This window comes from Chelonus insularis, unplaced genomic scaffold (genome assembly GCF_013357705.1).
Source record: "Chelonus insularis isolate UGA/USDA-ARS -01 unplaced genomic scaffold, ASM1335770v1 contig_88_pilon, whole genome shotgun sequence".
Lineage (NCBI taxonomy): Eukaryota > Metazoa > Arthropoda > Insecta > Hymenoptera > Braconidae > Chelonus > Chelonus insularis.
In genome coordinates this window covers 1078417-1098068 of record NW_023276776.1, presented here as the reverse complement: position 1 = coordinate 1098068, position 19652 = coordinate 1078417, and the positions used below count along the sequence as shown (strand labels likewise).

General features: G+C 25.0%; 1 protein-coding gene and 1 long non-coding RNA gene across 5 annotated transcripts in view; one reads left to right on the top strand and one right to left on the bottom strand.

Moving 5' to 3' along the window:
* Window positions 1-47: 47 nt before the first annotated feature.
* LOC118071590 (uncharacterized) lies at window positions 48-4571 on the top strand. 2 transcript variants are annotated; one of them, XR_004690919.1, is made up of 3 exons: window positions 48-356; window positions 448-533; window positions 4448-4571. It is a non-coding gene; the product is annotated as an uncharacterized lncRNA (long non-coding RNA). The 2 variants fall into 2 exon arrangements; XR_004690918.1 differs by having other exon boundaries at window positions 445-533.
* The window catches only part of LOC118071589 (uncharacterized), a 30438-nt gene continuing 14365 nt past the window's right edge, over window positions 3580-19652 (bottom strand). For 2 of the 3 annotated variants that reach the window (XM_035090791.1, XM_035090790.1), the window contains 4 exons: window positions 17552-17686; window positions 11314-11499; window positions 4567-4834; window positions 3580-3948 (listed from right to left, as the gene is read on the bottom strand). In XM_035090791.1, the coding sequence (XP_034946682.1) occupies window positions 3817-3948; window positions 4567-4834; window positions 11314-11499; window positions 17552-17686 (721 nt within the window). In that variant the 3' untranslated portion in view covers window positions 3580-3816. Of the gene's footprint in view, window positions 3949-4477; window positions 4835-11313; window positions 11500-17551; window positions 17687-19652 lie in introns of all 3 variants that reach the window. The other variant, XM_035090792.1, reaches the window with a different exon arrangement.

Below are 19652 nucleotides of genomic sequence, written 5' to 3'. Positions count from 1 at the left end.
TTATTTAAATATCATAAACCATTTATGTTCAATATTTAAATTATCTTAATTTGATAATATTAATTATCACTACTATCTCATAACATTGAATATATTATTATTGCTGTACTTTGTAATCAATTGATGTTTTGCATTCAGAAAGATCCAAATGAAGTAAGCAATTATTTTCTAGTACACAGCTCCTATTAAAGAAGTACGGGACATATAAAATTTATTGTCAGTACAAGTTCTCGATCGTCAAATGCCAACATCGTCACGAATGATCGGATTGGATATATTGGAGGGCACACATGATCTCTGAACCTGTAATAGGATGCGTTAGTGTTGTTTGTGAGTTTAACCAGAAGAATAAAAAGGTAAAGTCTCAACTCTGTAAGTTGACATTTTATATGTGAATAGTTAAAAAGCTTTTATACCATCCCACATTCCATGATTTCATGACAGTAGCTGTTGAGGGGCTTCTCAAGAGATCGCGGGAACGATCTGAACGGTAACAATGAGCCGTTACTCTTCTCTTAAGCGAAAACATTCAGGTAAAGAGTCAATACTCATACCTACTTATATTTAGAGACATATAAATTAGTTAATGTAATGTATTAGTTAATCATTTCATTTCTTCTTTTACATTCTATTAATTGAAATCTCTTAATCGATGTCACATTCTTGCTATATAACATAATAGTGCTGAAATGTTCTCAACAAATTATTAATAGCTTTAAAGTGTTGTGAAATTTATCAATTGATTGTTTTATAATGAAATGATTAAATTCATTAGAGATTTAATTTTTTTTTTTTGTGTTTTTAACAAATAGTATAAGAATGTGGTAAGATTTTAATTAGTTGTTTTATATGTAATACAATATATTGAGTAACAAAGTAACAATTGAACAATGTTCATGTTTATGATTGATAGGAGTTATTAAATTTTTTTAATTTTGGTATTTAAACAAATAGCAAATATTATCTGATTTCTGGTTAATGATACAAACAACTGCAATATTATATAAATATCTAAAAAGCTATTAACCACTAATTTCGTCATAATAAATTCTATATCTTTTATCATTGGTTTAAAATTGTTTAAAAAAAGATTTCTAAAGCTTAGCAATATCTCTTTTTAAATTTTAATAATATATAATTTTTTCTGGTATTGAAAGAATCGTATAAATAATAAATAATATCGAACAAAATATATAGAGGTACATAAATTATGTAAAATTAATCTAAAATTTTTTAAAGATAAGCAGAAAAAAAAATTATATCAAAAATGAAATAATATTACGGTGTAATAATTATTTTTTGATTCTAATTAATTGAATGATTAAAATAAGAATAAATTTTATGTGATATAAATGAGCAAAATACTAAATAAACGGCATGATTTAATTTACTTTTAATCATTTTTATTTTTTAATTTAATTTTTTTTTTTTTTATCCTAAGAAAAGATATTTTTTTGTTAATTTACAATTCGAACATAATATTTTTTTAATTGATTCTCAATTTTATTTTCAGTTAAAAAGTATTTGAAGGTCAATTATAATTAGTTAATTACTTTATTTGATGTTTTCAATTGTTTGAATTTTTTTTTTCATCCAGTCAGTTGAATAATAAGATTGCAGTAAAGCGGTGTAAACATTCAGGATTTCAATACTTTTACTTACAATAGGTTTTATAGTACAATCATTACAAGGGTATATTTCATTTTTAAATAAAAAAAAAAAAAAATTAATATCTTTAGATAATTATTAATACACACATATATCTCTTTATCTTTTATCTATTATTTCATACAATTAATTTTGTTTTAATAATAAATTTCTTTCTTTCTTCAGTATGACATATTATAATACTTAGAAACATATTTTTAAATAGTATATAAATATGATTATCATATCGGCAATATATTTTGTTTATTATAAAAATGACATATTCCTATTTTGCGAAATCTATTATTTAGTCATTCATATACTTCACATATATAATAAACATCAAAAGTTAATTTATTTGCATGTCGACGGGTGCAATTAAATGTCATACTTTTACATAAAAATATTTTATATTCAAGCAAACATAGATTTATGCCACTTTTATGATATACAACATATATTTTTTATAAAATAAAACTATTTCTTAGATTTATAAAACCATTTAATCAATAAAATCATCAAATAGATAAATACTAATAAATATCATTAGTAATAAAATGTTTACAACAAAAAAAAAATCGATTTTTTCAAAGATATAAATAAATTTATTAGTAACTCATTTGATTTTAAGGAAAATTCAGGCTAAAAGAGACTTAAAAAATGTTTCTTTCTTTTTTCGGATAAGATATTTTTTTTTGTCGATTTGTAAAAGTGAATTTTGGCAATATTTCATACGAAAAATTAATTACTTATGTATTGATAAAATTACACATAATTATTTTGTGCATTGGCAGAGCAATTGGTTGAAGTGAAAAATAGAGCTGGTGTGAATTTTTTTTTCCGAAATATGATTAAAAATATCCTTTGACTCATTATTAGGCTGATGGGAATATTTGTGAGAATAAAACATAAATGATCTAGTTTATAATCACATTTACACTTGACATAAATATTCGAAATATTTTTAAACTCTATGATATTTACAATTTATATATTTTGGAAATCCTGAATTTTTACTTATTACATTTAATTTAACTAGAAACTTCACAGTTACTAGTTTACATTATAATGTTGTTTAATATTTTTGTTTTTTTTATCTTTATTCCAGTCTCTTAAAATAATCTCGGACAGATAGAACAAAAAGATACACACATACATTACTTTAACTTGTTACACCAGTAAATCATTTTTCATTATTTCCTTAACGATTGATGTGTGTGTGTGTGTGTGTGTTATTTTTGTTCATATAAATTCAGCCCTTTGATAATATTTCATTCACAAACTTTTCTTTTCACTCTTTGCGATTAATTATATTAATAATTCTAACGTTGATAACCACAATAGTAAAAGCATATAAGCTATATTATTAGCTAACATTTTGTATCTACAATAGAATTTTATTTCAATATATCATTTGTTCTGTCAATCATCATCTGTTTGTGTTTTCTTTTTTTATTTTTGCTCTTTTTCTCTGTAACGTAAAAATGAAAAAATAATATTTAATATATTATTTTACCAATGAAAAATATTGTAGCAATATTTTTAATTTTTTTTTTAGTCCAAAAATTTATCATCTAATTTGTTAAAAAAAGCTTACAATAAATTTATTTAATAACAAATATCGAAATCTTGACTAATTAATAGAATAATCAATAAGCATAGAACTAAAATTGCATATTGATATAATTATTTTTATTCTTTGTTTATAAAAAAATCTTCTATTTAAAAAAGTTATCATTTATCGTTAAAAATGATTTTTTTTTTTAGTAATTATATAGTTTTTTTAAAATTATGACAATGCATTTTATTTCTATCTATTTTCTTTTTCATTTCAATTCGATTTTTTGGCTTATTTAAAAACAGAGAAATTATTTAGTCCTCACGCAGAAATAATCTTAAATAGAATATGTGTCAAAGGCATTGTTTATATTGTTTCGTATGAGAGTTAAGCAAATGAAAAATTTTCAACAGTAAGACTACAGAGAGATTAGTCACCTAGTCTCAATTAGCAAACTGGCTAAACTTTTTTCTCTTCATTATTATGATTTTCTATTTAGTCTTCTCTTTTTTTTTTATGAGAAAATAACATTATGAATTATATGTTCTGTCACATAGCATTATTCATCAATAATGCTTTTCTTGTAAACTACACTGTTGCTTTTGACTGCGTTACTGAACAACGCAACATTTGCACTTGGGTTTCTTTTTCAAAGTTACATGTTCAATTTGTGATGCATCTCCAGGACCTTGTGCTGTAACTCTACTGACTTCAACCGTTGCTGTACCAGTTTTCGAAGCAACCTGTGAAAAAAATAATTAAAATTAATATTTAAATTAATTAAAAAGTATTCTCAGCACTAATTTAGTAATTAACCCTTATTTTTATTATAATAATTTACAAGTTCAATATGGCCTATCACTGTTTCATATTTTTGTGTTTAAGTGTTTAACAAAGAATTACTCATGAATCTTTTATTACCAAACTGGAACATTGACAACTTATACCAACTACATTGATTGATTAACTTCAGAGTTTCTATCATCAATAGGCTAATATTTTAAAATTATAAGGTTTGATTGTATAAATTAATGAACAAGTTAAACATATTTCTTGAATTTATCATTTTTCAAGTCATCTAATAATAACGAAACACTCATGAAATATATAATTAAGCTTGACATGTAAAATTGCCTATCAAGTTTATTGACAAATTAGGGTTAATTATAAGAGCGTAATATGAGTGTGTAGAAGCATTTGAAGAAATTTCTAATAATCTAATTTGTATGATTCATGTTAAAGATGCAATAGATCAGTGTCTTGAACGTGCACCTTTTCATCAGGGTTGGAAAGGAGTTAAACAACCACGTTTATTTCATACGGCTGTTCGTTAGCGGATAATGGAAATGACGTTGAGTCACCTTCGGACTAGCGGTAGCATCTGAATTCCAGCTGTAGAAATTTCCATTGCCCTGGTTTGTTTGTCCTGATGATAAGTTCAGCAATGGACTGGTACTCGAATCGTGTTCATCACCAGTCGGTTTGCCATCACATCCTGGTAGTGGAGGTGCTGTTTGTCCTGGCGTTGGAGTTATGGGTTTGCCACCTTTTATCAATTCTACTATCTCATCTGCTTCACGTGACAGGTCACCATCTGGCCTAAATGGATTGTCCCAACCACTGTCCGTACTGAAATCATAAAAATTGTTTTGATTATGATAAATGTTGTTGAGGAATTGATGTTTATGTGAGAAATATAGAAAGCTCTTAACTTTACTCACTAATATAAGTTATTGTAAAGAAATTTTATTATTCCTGTCTGAGGGAATATTTGAGATAATAATACTTGATTATATAATGATAATAATAATAATAATAATGGCTATTTAATTTTTATGTAGATAAACTTATAATTTATCTCAAATATATTTTTATAAATTTCTTTTATAAATTACAAGATAAATGTTAGAAAATTGATAGTTGCATAAAAAATTATCAGAGTTCTCTCTAGAGAAATCTGAATTTTTAATTTAAAATAAATATTGGAGTAGGATAAATATTTCTATTTACATATCAGTAATGTGTCATAATAATTTTTGTAATCTTCTTAAATCAATTTGCTTCAGATGGTTTTAGAGATAAAAGTGTTGAAAGAAGCCGAGTTTTAAATTGAGATAAATATTCTAGAATTATTTTTTCTTAACTTTATCGACAAATCGATATTTTTCTATCACAACTGGATTATTTGTAACACCTGCAAGATTTAAGATCATCCTTTGAATGTTACTTATATATATTCTTTAGATAATCATGATAAAGTTGATGAACTTGAGCTAAACTCCATCATTGTTGAGAAGTTTCAAAAGATATTTATCGAAATTTAACTTATTTAATATAATTTAAATTATTTATTGATAAACTGCTTGAATAGATTTTTAAAGTTTACTTTAAATCCATAAAAGAGTGATAGAAAAAATTTAAAAAATAATTTATGACATGATTAGAAAGTATTAAATCAACAGTTATTAATTTTATTGCAATTTTTAAATTAAGAATGATTAAGATTCAATATAAATAGTTGTATTAATATCTTGAATTTGATTGATTTATTTTCTTGATTCACATATTTTTTGTTTCAATCATTCATTATTGTGTTTTGTTGTAATTGTATAACAAAAGCATTACATCACACTACATAATGATGTCCTTGTAAGAATACCATGATATTATTCAAACCAAGTATTGTTTAAAATTTTTTCTACAAACCTTTGTTAAATCAAATGAACTAATAGCTTTTTTTTTTTAATCTCAGTAATTGAAAATACCGGAAATTAAGTCTGAAGTGATAACCTACGGAATCGACAAATCTTCCATCACTTCCCATTACGTACAATTAACTACTAATAGAGCATAGAAATTCACTTTGTATAAAGTTTATTTAGCTAACATAGATATTGTAATTAAATGACGTATTCGTCATTTACATGTCAAATATTTCGTAGTATAATTAAATTGAATGAAAATATATTTTGTTATCACAAATTGACAATAATAAATTTTTAAATCTGTATATTTTAATCTAATCAATAAAAGCTAAATAAAGTCATTTTTATTTGTGAATAAAATTAATTTTTCTGCTCAACAATGTGAAATAGTCATTTAAATAAATTATTTCAAGTCACGGAATTATTTAAAAGGATAAATAAAACAAATAGAATTATTTACCTTTCATTTTCTTCGCCTTCTTTAGGTACTTTTATCACATAATAAACATGACCACCGTGTGTAGTTGTCATATAAATAAATATATTGTTCTCTTATTGCATAACTAATTTCATTGTAATTTGACTAAATTTGAGTATCTAATTTTTTTTTTGATGTTATCTATAAAATTTATTTATAGATTTCAATATTTCATTCCAACCTTGATGTTTCATCATATGCACTAATGTAAAAATTTATCATTTTTAATTTATTTATCCTACTTAATAAATGTTACGAGAATTTTTTAACAACATTCTCATAAATAAAAGTAACGTTAACTAATTATTTTTAAAATGAAAGAAAAATTAGTTTATCATTGTCAATAATATACTTGAATTCTAGCGTGAAAAAATATTCAGTTGCATGAATTAATTCTTGATTTATGTGTAAAATGATTTTTAAAATAGACATTTATATAAATTAAATATAAAAATGCAATTTAACATAAATACTATTGAAGCCATTGAATTGAAATGTTTACTTTATTCTTTACTGTGTTCCAGTGCTCTAATTTTCACAAACCTTGACCTATTTCGCATTCCAGTAAACAGATACTGCACCTCTTTAATAAATAATTGTATCCAATATTCAAGTCAATACTATTCTTTAAATAAATATATTTTATCTACTATTTTAATAATTGATGAATTCTTAGAAATGGTAAGATTATTTATTAAATCTAGATCTTTTATATTCTGAATGTTGTTCAATGAAAAATAGCATTGAGTACACACATGGAATATTTAACTGTACACCGTGGCTATCGATTTATTTTTTTTTTTCTTACTGCGACACTGTATGGTTTCAATTTCAAGTCAATTTTAAATTGATAAATATAAATATTAAAAAAATTTAGTTCGATTGAGAATAGAAATTTATTTATAAAAATTCATCCACCCTATCTTTAAATACGTATGATGAAATATACGACGTAGAAACAATTTCAGTTACATGAATATTAGGATTAATCAACATCTATTAAGAAGACACTTTTGCACTGCATGCAAGTGAAATTTATTAATGAAAAATTCTCAAAGTGAAGATATAAATAAATAATTATTTATGTCAATATTACTCAATTATAAATACTTTGAATTTTAATTGATCATTTTGAAACTAAAAATTGCGAAATATATAAATGATTAATAGGAATAATTTTTTTTTTCTTCATTTTAATCTGATTGGTAGGAATCAATAAATTATTCTACACATTGATATCAGTGCTGATGACAGTGTATCGTGAATTTCAATAGTGCTTGAACATTTTTTATCGGATGAACTTGTTTGATAGTAATCAAGTCCAAGGCATGAAAAAAATAGTGATTGACATTTCAAAAAAAATGGTGAATTCATCATTAGAAAAGCTTGAATTTGCGTGACATTTTAAAATACAATACTGGATAAGTATATCTATGTGCACGTGAATATAGCCTAGAAACTTGGAGGGGAAACTTATGGGTCACATTCCAGATGGGGAATAAATGTGGGCCAGCGGGTGAAGCAATGTTACACACACCAGAGCTTGCACATGCGCATTTAGGGGTCTTACCGGTTCCATAGATGCTAATAATTGAACAAAACAAATAAAAAAGAAGAAAAAGGAGAAATTAAAAATAATAAATAAAAAGCTATTATGATAAAAAAGAATAAATAATCAATTCATAAATCATCATAAAAGTCATTGATCAACAAGACAATTAGTAGTTAATTAAATCGACCCTAACAGAGTTAAATAAAAAACAAGCCAAGTGAAAATGAATTGATCTGAGGCAGGTCAGGATCCTAAAAACAATGCGTAGTCTTATTTGGCAAACTATTTTTGGCACCAAAGTGACATGTCAAAGAACTAATAAAACAGATCAAATTGAGTGCAATACACATTCTACATTCTCTCACTGTTGCTTTTATTAATGAATCATTTATTTATTCCAATAACTTTTTTTTTTTTTACGAAAATTCTCGTAACATTTAATGGTGAAGCACAAATAAATTAATTATCTGAGTCATCAATGAAGTCGTTACTATTCTGTTGACAGTCTCAAGTTGTACACAAGTTGTTTCAATTCACTCTTCAAGTTGATGATGAGAAAAATTCAATTAGTCTATCATTGATATGACAATGACTATTTTTAGAAAATTAATGCAAATAGAAAATGATCACGAAATAAAGAATAACGTGAACAAAATCATTGCAATAAAAACTGCATTGGAGAGAATAATAAGAGTAAAATAGTCCAATACATTGAAGTGTTCACCAATGCAGCCGACAGCACAACTGGCGGCTAGCTGGCAGCGCTTCTGCACATCCCACCCACGCTATATCGATCTTCCATCCTCTCCCTTTACTCTTTGACTCAACATTACTGTCCTGCTCCTCATCGTCGGCATCGTTGCCGTCGTCGACACTGGATAGGGAACTACTCGAAGGAATCATGTCGGTTGGCTGATATAAATATAGACAAAGGCATTAGCAATGCCTTCTGGCACCTTTACAGAGTGATGTATCGCAACTAGTATGGTAGGTCTGCTAGGGTGATACTAAGAAAGCAGTTATTTTGTGCACATTCTCCTTTGAAGCTTATCACATTATCAGTGAATATGAACGCAGAAGAGTACTGAAGAATTCAGTATTTGATTAATGATTGAAGTGAGATCATTTCATTTCAATAGTCCTCTCTGGAAGCAAGAAATTGTTTGATGTTGATGATGATGATCCTATCATTGTAATAATGACATTCTTTTTGGATTTTAGAAATGATCTAAAGTTTGGCATAGATTTCTGGTACGATAGCCAAATTGTAGCTTCATCATTGCTGTTGAATTTGGCTTTTTCACACCACCGGAAGTGATTATACTTTTTCTTGGGTTATTTAATGGATTCAATTACTTGGGTTGAAGGTGTGATATTTAATTGCTTAATAATACAGTAATAAATTGATAAATTAATCACAGATTGATGAAAAGTAGGCTGAAAAAGTTGATCTTCCATCAAATTTTGTAAGAATATGAAGTATAAAAAATTAAATTTTTTAATCAATTTAAAATTCCCATTTCAATTGTTATGAAAAATTAATACATAATATTTTCTGTCAATTTTGTTCAATTATCAAACCTTGTTGGTATCACACAATAGTCATTTAATGTAAATTAATATTGGAAATAATTTCTTCATTGTATGAAAATGTATTTGTTTGTTGAACACAACCTTTCGATGATTTGATGATAACCATATTCAAATCCAAACGCATCATTTCAAACAATAAAATAGTTTATTTATTATTACCAAGAGAATAAATTCATTATTGTCATGGATAATTTCATCAACTTTTTAGCATGTTGGTTTAGAAAATATTCAAGGTATTGGTGATAAAGTAATCCAATGTTTTAAGCATAATTCTTGAATTAATTTAAATAACAAGTACTTAAATTTTAGCATAATTTAAAAACAAAAATATTATAAAATGTCTAAAGTTTCCATATTAGGTCTATTGACCTCTAATATATGTTGATAATAAATAAATCTTCCTCACTTGAAATTATAAATTAACCAACATGTTGTGAGGATATTGCTTAACTTCAAAAAAATAAATCACTTTATTCTTTCACATTAAAAATTTTGAAAGTTTCATTATATTAAATAAATGGATCATCAGTCAGTTTTATAAGATACTTTCACATACACTAAATGTATAGGACAATTTATTAATTATAGTGATACACAATACTCCATACATAATCATCATAAAAATGATTATCAAGGCACTCTTAAATTTAATACACTTGGCACATAATTTATCATCAACAAAGTCACCGTTATTAATTCAGAAAGAATAAAAAAAACCAGGATGTACTTGAGAAATGACTCAAACTAAATTAGTACTAGATTTTAATTATAGCTACCAACTTGATCTCTACCATTCTCGTTAAATTTTTATTACTTATTTCCTTGATAAACTGCTCAGCTAATTCTCGATAGAATCGAGTTTACTATCGACTTAACTGCAAATTGTTGATAGGACTATTCTTGCATCGTAAGCTGAGTCCTGTGATTAGCGATAAGCTATCACTGTCGATTCGATTTGTATGATGAATAATACACTTATTTTTTCATGATATAGATATGGTATATTACTCTCGAGTAAACTAATATACTGATGAATTGAATCAATTGATTTTATAGTGATGACTATTCCATTATAGCATCATTTTGGCCTTTAACTTTTTATTATTATTTCATTACCTTTTTTTTTTTTTATTCAAACAGTTTTATATCTTCTATGCTTCATGCAATGTAAACATAGTAATTACATGTTGAAAATTAATTCTCTTTGTGACTTTTTGTCATTTTTAAAATGTACTTGATAGATTTGAATCATACACATTAAATTCTCATTAGTTGCTTGATAAAAAATCCATAATATCATTTTTAAAAGAGACTATTTCTCATAAGTAGTTTGAAAAAGAGCATTATTGTATATAATGGTGTAAAAAACTCTTACACTCTTTGATTTGTTTAATCAATTAATTTTTTTTTATTTTTACAGATTATCATTATGATTTAAAACCCTTTTTTTTTAATGATTTAAAAAAATTTGTATTATTTTTTAGCTAGTTAATTTTGACATCATCTAAAAGATCACTCTAGTATACTATTACGTACTATAATAAGTTTAATCGTAAATTCTACTAAATGATTAAATATATTGATATAGCAGTTAAAAGGAAAAATTTAAAGAAGAAGATTTGACACCTTTAAAGGATGTGTAAAAAAAAATAACGTCATTTCCGGTGAGTTAACATCCTGGGGTTGGCATAAATCGGACGTATGATTATTATAAAAGGAGGGGTCATTGAGTTCATTTTAATATATATATATAAAAGGGTCAAAGTATGTTTTTATTTACCTAATTTGGGTGTGATAGGCTGGTGATGTGTGCTCAGTATGGGTAGTGAGGAGTTCCGCAGGACCAGCCGACATGGCGTCAATAAAATGATCCGTAGGTATCAAGGGTTCTAGGAGAAGGACACCAGGCGTCGTAGGATGAGGCTGTGGGCCCAGAAACGCGACACGTACTTTTTCCCTGCCTTCACTGAAAATTAACAAAAAAAAAAAAAAATAAAATTAAAATGATTATTTATCAATGAATATTAAATTATAATATAATTAATATAAATCTGGATATTTTTAAATCAATTTTTAGTAACTGTTATTGGATGATTATTTTTTACAGTGCTGAAGATTTTTACGATTTTCATATAGAGTTACTTTAAAGGTAGGTCATGGTGAACAAACGACTAAAGTACATCGATCTCGTCAGCGTGGCGCCGAGTTACCGTTTATGTTTCTAAAGATCCATTTTTTTTTTTTTTACCACGATATAATTTAATATATATGAAAATAAATGCAAAAAATCATATATTCCATTTCTTTTGAATAATACAAATAAATAATTATATTTTTAATATTAAAATATTTACAATTTCTTCATAATAATGATAATTATTATTATTATATATTATATAAATATGTATTTAAATTGTATTTTTATCGACAAGTGTAGATATTACGAATTTTTTTCTCCAATTTAAATTGGCAAAGAAATCTTGTAGATTTATTTTAACTATAAAAAGTCTATTTGAAGTCTTCTATGCATTTTTCGCACGTCATTATTTTTTTTTCACTCATCACGTGATTGTAAAACACTCCTTAACTGATGAAGTTGTAATTTCAACATATTTTTTAGTAAAGTATTCGTTTTTATAAAACTTAAAATTACGTTAAAAATATATATTTTATATTTAAAAATAATACACCACTGTATCATTACTCTGATATTCAATGAGAAAAATTCAAGAGTCACAGAAATTTTTATTCATCAAAAAAAAAAAAAATGTAATTTGAAAAATATTCTTGAAAAGTGAGTTTTAAAATAAGTTAAATAATGACCTTCCATTTATTACATATATATATATATATATATAATTTTTTTATATTTAAGAGAGTATTGAATCAATTGATTGTATTTTTTTATCGATATTAAAGTAATTTCTCATTAAATCGTTTTCTTAAGATAAAAATTAAAAATTCATTTAATTAATTCTTCATTGAGGTATAATTATTCAATAATTATTATATTACATCGTTTATATTTCGATTTAATCATTAGTTCATTCAATAAAGTATCGATTTTCAGTAAAATAATTAACAAAATAAAATTTCTTTGCTAAAAATAAATTAATATTATCATATAATATTTATCAATGAATCTTTTATAATAATAGTATTAGAAAATAAGATAAAAAATATAAAAGTAATGCAAAAAATAGTTAAAAAGAAAAGATCACGAATAATAGAAAATGTTAGATAATAGAAAATAAAATGAAATATAATACTGGTTATCTCACAATCAAGTTTGTTCACCTCAGAATCGCCAGTCTGATCGAATAATCGATCTATCTGGATTGAGTGACGTTACTTGCACTTGAATCCTCCTGATGCAAATCGACAGGGTTTAATCTATTATGATGCATTTGCGATACTTATTTATAATGTTTTAATTAACTATACTATTATCATAAATATTAACCACATCATTTTACAATGATCACAAAATTAATTAGACCGAAACTAACTACAATAATATTTCGAATTAATTTATAATTATTTCCTCAATTTATAGGAATAAAAAAAAAAATTAATAAATTCGCAAAGAACGGGCGTTTTCTCAAATAAAAAAAAATGGTAGAATATTGATTGAAAAAAAGGAGAAATGATATCACGTAGTTCCAAAATGCGCACAAGATACTGAAGACACATAATATAGAAATGCATTGTTGGTTCAATGGATGATGTCACTTACTCAAGGTCTACATCTCTACAGGCATTCACATGTGCCGATGTATTTAGTAAATGACATCATGTCGAAAAAAAAAATAATAATAAATACACACAGCAAGAGTAACTGTGTTTATGTATTCACCTATTAATGTTTCAACTTTTATAATAGACTTTTAATAAGAAATATATTCATTCTAAATTATAATATTCATAATAATTATCTTATTTATTGTCATTCATTAAACTGAATTTTATTAGAAAAATTTCAACTTTAACTTATAGAATTGATTATTATTAATAAATTGAGCAATGTAAATAAAATAGATATTTATAATTAGTAAACAACCAAAGTGTTATCTAATACTGATGACTATCATTATGTCAGTAAACTCAATTTATCAAAAGAAAAAATAATTTACAAATTTCTGGAAAGGATCAAGGAATCCTAGTGCTTTTAAAAAATCTTTTAGCTTTCAATAAGAAATAAATCCTCTCAAATAAAGCGGATTATTTTTAAAATATTTCCTTATTAGGAAAAGTCAATATTTTATCTATATCGTAAGAAAAATTTGGTGGATATTTAATTGGATACAAGCTACAAATTGTTGAAATGGGAGGATACTCCAATAATGTGTGTCAAGATGGCGGGTTGCCATAGTAACTCAGTGAAACCGGCGTTTACATTATTGTAGTTCCAGAACTTATATTCTCATCCTTTTCGCAATTTTAACGAATTGTCTCTTTCAAGAGATATGAAATGAACAATAACTGACCATCTGTAGGTGTACAGACAAATAGGTTATAAATTTAAAATAACAAAAGGATCATTCTCTCAATTGCTTAAACATTTTTTAAAATGTCAGAAACACTTGATAGGTTCATTAATTTTAATTTAAGTCAATTAAAAACCTGTTAAACTCATTGAATCAGTGATTATTACAATGACATCTTGATTTTCTAATTTCAAAAACGAATAATTATTTCAACTTTTATCAAAGACATCACTATTATAAAATTCTTTCAAAAATAATACAAATTTCATTACTTTTTTTTTCTTAAAAAATACACTTCGATTTAGAATGCATTCTCTAATCCATTATTTCTCAAAATCATTCATTATTTATTTATTTTTAAATATTACTTTAATAAATGATCATAAAAAAGTTCAAATAATTGATTTTACATTAATAAATTAATACCTAGAAATCATTTTTTTTTTTTTTTTTATGAATTTAAAGAATACATGTTTTATATCAGAAAGACTTATTTATTTTTCATTTAAAATTAAACTTGAATTGTAAACGAGTAAGCATAACATTTAAACTAAATCTTCAGTACCTTAAAATAATAATGAAAGTACGAGAAAAGAGAAAAATCGTTTAAGAAAAAAGTTGTAACTAAAATTTAATATTAAAGTAAAATATTTATTATTATGCTTAAAAATAAAAATTTTTCAATAAATATACTAAAAGAGTAAAAAAAAAAAAATATGGCTTATAAAAATATTTATAATCTAATTAAAGTCTAAAATTTTGTGTGAAAAAATATGTACGTAAAAGAAATATTATTACTACCTGAATATCTCGATAAAAATTGTAGATAATAAACGATGCTTCAAAACAATATGAATTTTGTGTTAATCGTATGAATCACAAGTCTATTGTAGCATAGTTATACCGGCAAGTGACTTGAGAAATCTGTTGCTTAATTATGTAAGCTACCTCCAATACAAGTTAGTATATCACATGAAGGTGTACCAATAACTGGAGAACGGCCAAAAATTAAACACTATTTTATGGGCAAACTTTTAATGTGATTTTAGATTAAAAAACCTTATAAAGATAATGTTAATTATAAAATGAGATAGATTAAAAAACATAATCACCAAATAAACACTCTGTCACGCCGAAAACAGGCCTGACACGACTGAAAAATCTATCAGTAATTCTCACACGGAGCGGTCTCGCGTCACTACCACGCCTGCGTTCGGCTTGTCGGCGTCTCACCGCCCGAAAATTCACGAATAAATCCGAACTATTTCTTGCGCATGCGCACTCGCCATTTCATTCAAATATTTAGTCAACTTTTCATCAAATCAAATCATGACATTTACTTGTTATTATCAATGAAAGCTAGACTTAGATTTATACTTTGACAGTCTTGTTTAACTAAAAAATTGTTTCATTTTTTTTTTTTTTTTTTTTTTTTTATTCCAAATAAATTTGAATTAATTTCCTATAAGTGGCACGTATGTCTCAATTTAATTTTCAATAATAAATCAAACGTTCCATGAGGATAGAGTATATTTATAGAACACTAGTATTTAATTAAAAGGATTTTATTTATTAATTTTTTGATGATAAAAGTATTTTTTGTAGATTAACAAAAAAAAAGTAATTTAAAAGTTTTTATAAAAGTATTTACTAGTTTGAAATTATTTTTAAAAATAAAATAAAATGTTTTGACAAAATTTCTTTTATTTTTATTTCAGAAATTCTTGAATATAAAAAAAAAAAAAGAAAGAAACAGCGAGTAAAGTATTTTACATCGAAGAATTGGAAGAATAAAAAGAATAACGACGTAGTATGTGCAGCCATACACAAGCAATTTTGATAAAAGTGAATCTAATTATATCGCTCACGTAGACAAACAAGTTATTTAGTATTTTTCAGCTCACTAGTTTAGTCTACATATATACAGTTCCTAAATGCATCATACTATATTTTTACCTCGAAACTGAAGGCATTTTATTTTTTTTTACTTCAAATACATTATTTAACCTCATTTGTTCTACTTTACAATAATTTACTCTAATCTTATCAATTTATTTTTCCATTGATTATTTATTCATCCTCACAACATTATGATTTTTCCTTCCAAAGTGTTTAATTCTTACCATCATAATGACTTGATTGAATCTTTTTTTTATTATCAAAATAATTTTATCTTTGTATTATTCAAATGTTTGTAATTAGAGCAATGATTTTTACTAGAGTAAAAGTATGGTTTAATATTAGATACGTGTATAAAAAGTAACCTTGCGAATGTTTTCATTCTACACCCACGTCATCCATCAATGGGTGCTGGATCTTTACATAATGATCATTATCACGTTTGATTCCGTTAATAAGTCTCTTCGTGTTTTGAATACATATAGGTATACATAGTACGTCCGTATGCGTTTATAATCATCCTCCATATAACGATACTCGATTATTCATGATTTCCACGTTGTTTTTGACGTGAATGCATTTTTATACAACCTATCGTACATGTTCAAATACAACCCGAATGATTATAAAAATATTTTTATCGTACATACTATTATTTCTGTATTATATACACTAGATGATGATTGTTATTAATAATTTAATTTTAATCTTTATGTTTTTTTTTATGAAATAAAATCAATAAAGTTTCATATAGAAATAATATATAATTTATTGATACCAATCAACCTCAATTTTTTGTCATTGATTTTATTTTCAATTTATCTATTTGTTTCTAATTTTTGTTCAATTTATCGCACATTGGAAATGAATCAAGATTTTTATTTTAATATATATATATATTGTTTTAATTTGATAAATTTTCATATTCGTGTAATTTTTTAAAATAATAATATTTTAATAAATATTCCGATCAATTAATAAAGGATTTATATTTTAATTTCTTTTCTAATAAATTTGAAATTTTTTAATCATAAATACCCTCACGTTATTATTTTTACTTTAGTCTAGAGTTTATTGTTTTATTTAATAATATTTTTGTTAAACTTCCAAGTTCATTTCATAATCTTATTCACATTTTTCCGAGTCATCTTAAAACAGTTAGATTTATAATAAATATTACAGCATAACTAATGAATTTATTTTACATAAAATATCTTTTACAAAAATTTATTTTTAATTTAAACGTTATTTTCTGAAAAAATAACAATATCTTTATCCATAAAAATAGAATCTAAATTTGAATAAAATACTTGATGAAAATTCTAAGCACATGTTTGATCTATAATATTTTAACTGCATCATAAAAATGTTTATAAATAGAACGATAAATAAATTTTAACGTTAAACATATAAAAATATTATTTTTATTAAATCAAGAAAAGAAAAATCAGTGAAAGTAAATAAAATTTAATAGATATTTTGAACAAAATTTTATTATCGATTTATAAATATACTCTGATGTGTATATTTTGAAAAAGGGTGTGTCTTAAAACGTCACAAATGAACTGTAAATCATGCACGTGCGTTGGCGCGTAATTATTCAGTGAAATGAGAGCACAAGTTTTAACTTACTCAGTGTCAGGAACGGGAGTGATCGGAAGTCGGTTGTTTTGTTCAAGAAAGTGGTTAATTTCTGGTTCCTCTTGAACCGGTGTTTCGTAAACTAATGTCTCAACCATGGATCCTTTACTTGAGCCAAAAGATACCCTGTAAATAAAATAATCCAATAACTCTTGGCCCTTTTGTCTATATATAAATATTCTCATATCATAACATTGCTCATTAAATTTCATATCTAACCACAAAATAATATCGTTTATGTAAATCTGTTCAAGTTTTTCTATCACATAACCTTAAAAGATGTTGTAATCATGAAAGCAAAACGTATCAAAATCATATCGGTTTTATTTTTATCAGGTTAGTTACCCACCTTTATTAAATAAATAAATAAATAAATTCAAGATAAAAACTGCGAATAGTGTTTATTTTATTTCATTATGTCAATTATTTTCATTTTATAGCTCTCACATGCCGACTGAGCCCATAACTACACGGAAAATCAACAGATGGCAGGAAATGTATTGCGTAAAACGCGCGATATTGTTTAAATAGACATTTGCTACATTAGTCATATGGTAAATTTGGTAGAAAAGGAGTAGACTGAAAATACTGTGTCACAGTTTCCAACTCAATGATGTCATCTTTTTGACTTTTATGTCGACAAACAATTTCGTTAACATTTATTTTCATCTCCCACCCTCTATATGTCTTTTTAGTTGCGTAATATATACCCAGAATTGTAATCATTCGTACATCTGCTCTATTAACCATATGCCTTGACTGAAACTCATCTCTTACCAAAGCTAAGTTATTATAGATTTATACTAATGTGTCACTAGTCTATACACAATATCTTTTATTCAACAATCTAATTATTATCAATCAATTTTTTCTTCAAAGCTTTTGATTTATTTCATTGATAAAAATCTGTGCTAAATGTTCGATCATGAAAATGATTATAAATCTTTGATGTCTGAAGTAATAATAATTTACAGTAGTTTGTTTAGTTTCACAAAAACTGGTGCATCAATCTAAAACATCAGCAACTTTTGAGATACCACCAAAAATTGTTTCACAATTAGATGTAAACACATTAAAATGCATACATAGTTTAATGATGATAGAAGTTTAATTTTAATTGTTTAAAATAATGACATACAATAGTCATGGATAATTGATGGTAATGTAACTGAAACCAAAGAAATAAATAAATCAATTAAAAGTTACAGTATTAAAAAAAAAAATATAAATCAGATAACAATCAATGAATTCGTTAATTAAAACCACATTAGTCATTCCAGACACACAGTGAGGCTTTGTAGTTTTAATTACAGTGATTTTAGGCTCAAAAATTGCAGTATTCCCAGTATTGATGCATCGGTTTTTAAAGATGTAATAAATTATTAAATAGTTTAAGTAATTTTAATTCAAAGTAATACATAATAACTAATTATTTTGAAAATTAATCAAATAGAATTATTAGTTTGATTATTTATAATTTATTCTATTTTGCAATATATTTAGAATGTTTTAATAGTCTAGAAATTTTTCTAACAAGTATAAAGTTTTATCAAGAAGTGTCAAAGTTTATTCGGTTAATTAATCATAATAACTAATTAATTATGATTGCGATGATAATTCTGTTTAATAAATACAAATAGCTTTATTCATTTGTTAAAGAAATGAAACATGACACGTAGGTGATAGGTGAAAATATAAACCTGATCAAAGATAATATCTTACTCTTCAACTTCGTAAAGCAGTTAGCAATGAAAGTTGTAGGCGAACAACATGTAATAAATGATCCTACTAACTAGACCCAACACACTTCTATTATTCTGTAACTAAAGTCGTCTCGTGTAGAATTTATATTGTGCTAGAATTCTTATACTGTTATAATACTTCCCATTTTTATGTTATTTTTTGTTTTTCAAGAATGATTTATAAAACTATTAAATTAAAACCAGTTATAAATTACGATTGATTATTATATATATATATTTTTTTTTATTTGAGGAAAAACTTAAAAATTGTTTACTAATTTACGAAACTCTTCTAAATTAATTTAATAAATATAAGTAATATATCAAGTTTAAAATAGATTTTATATTGC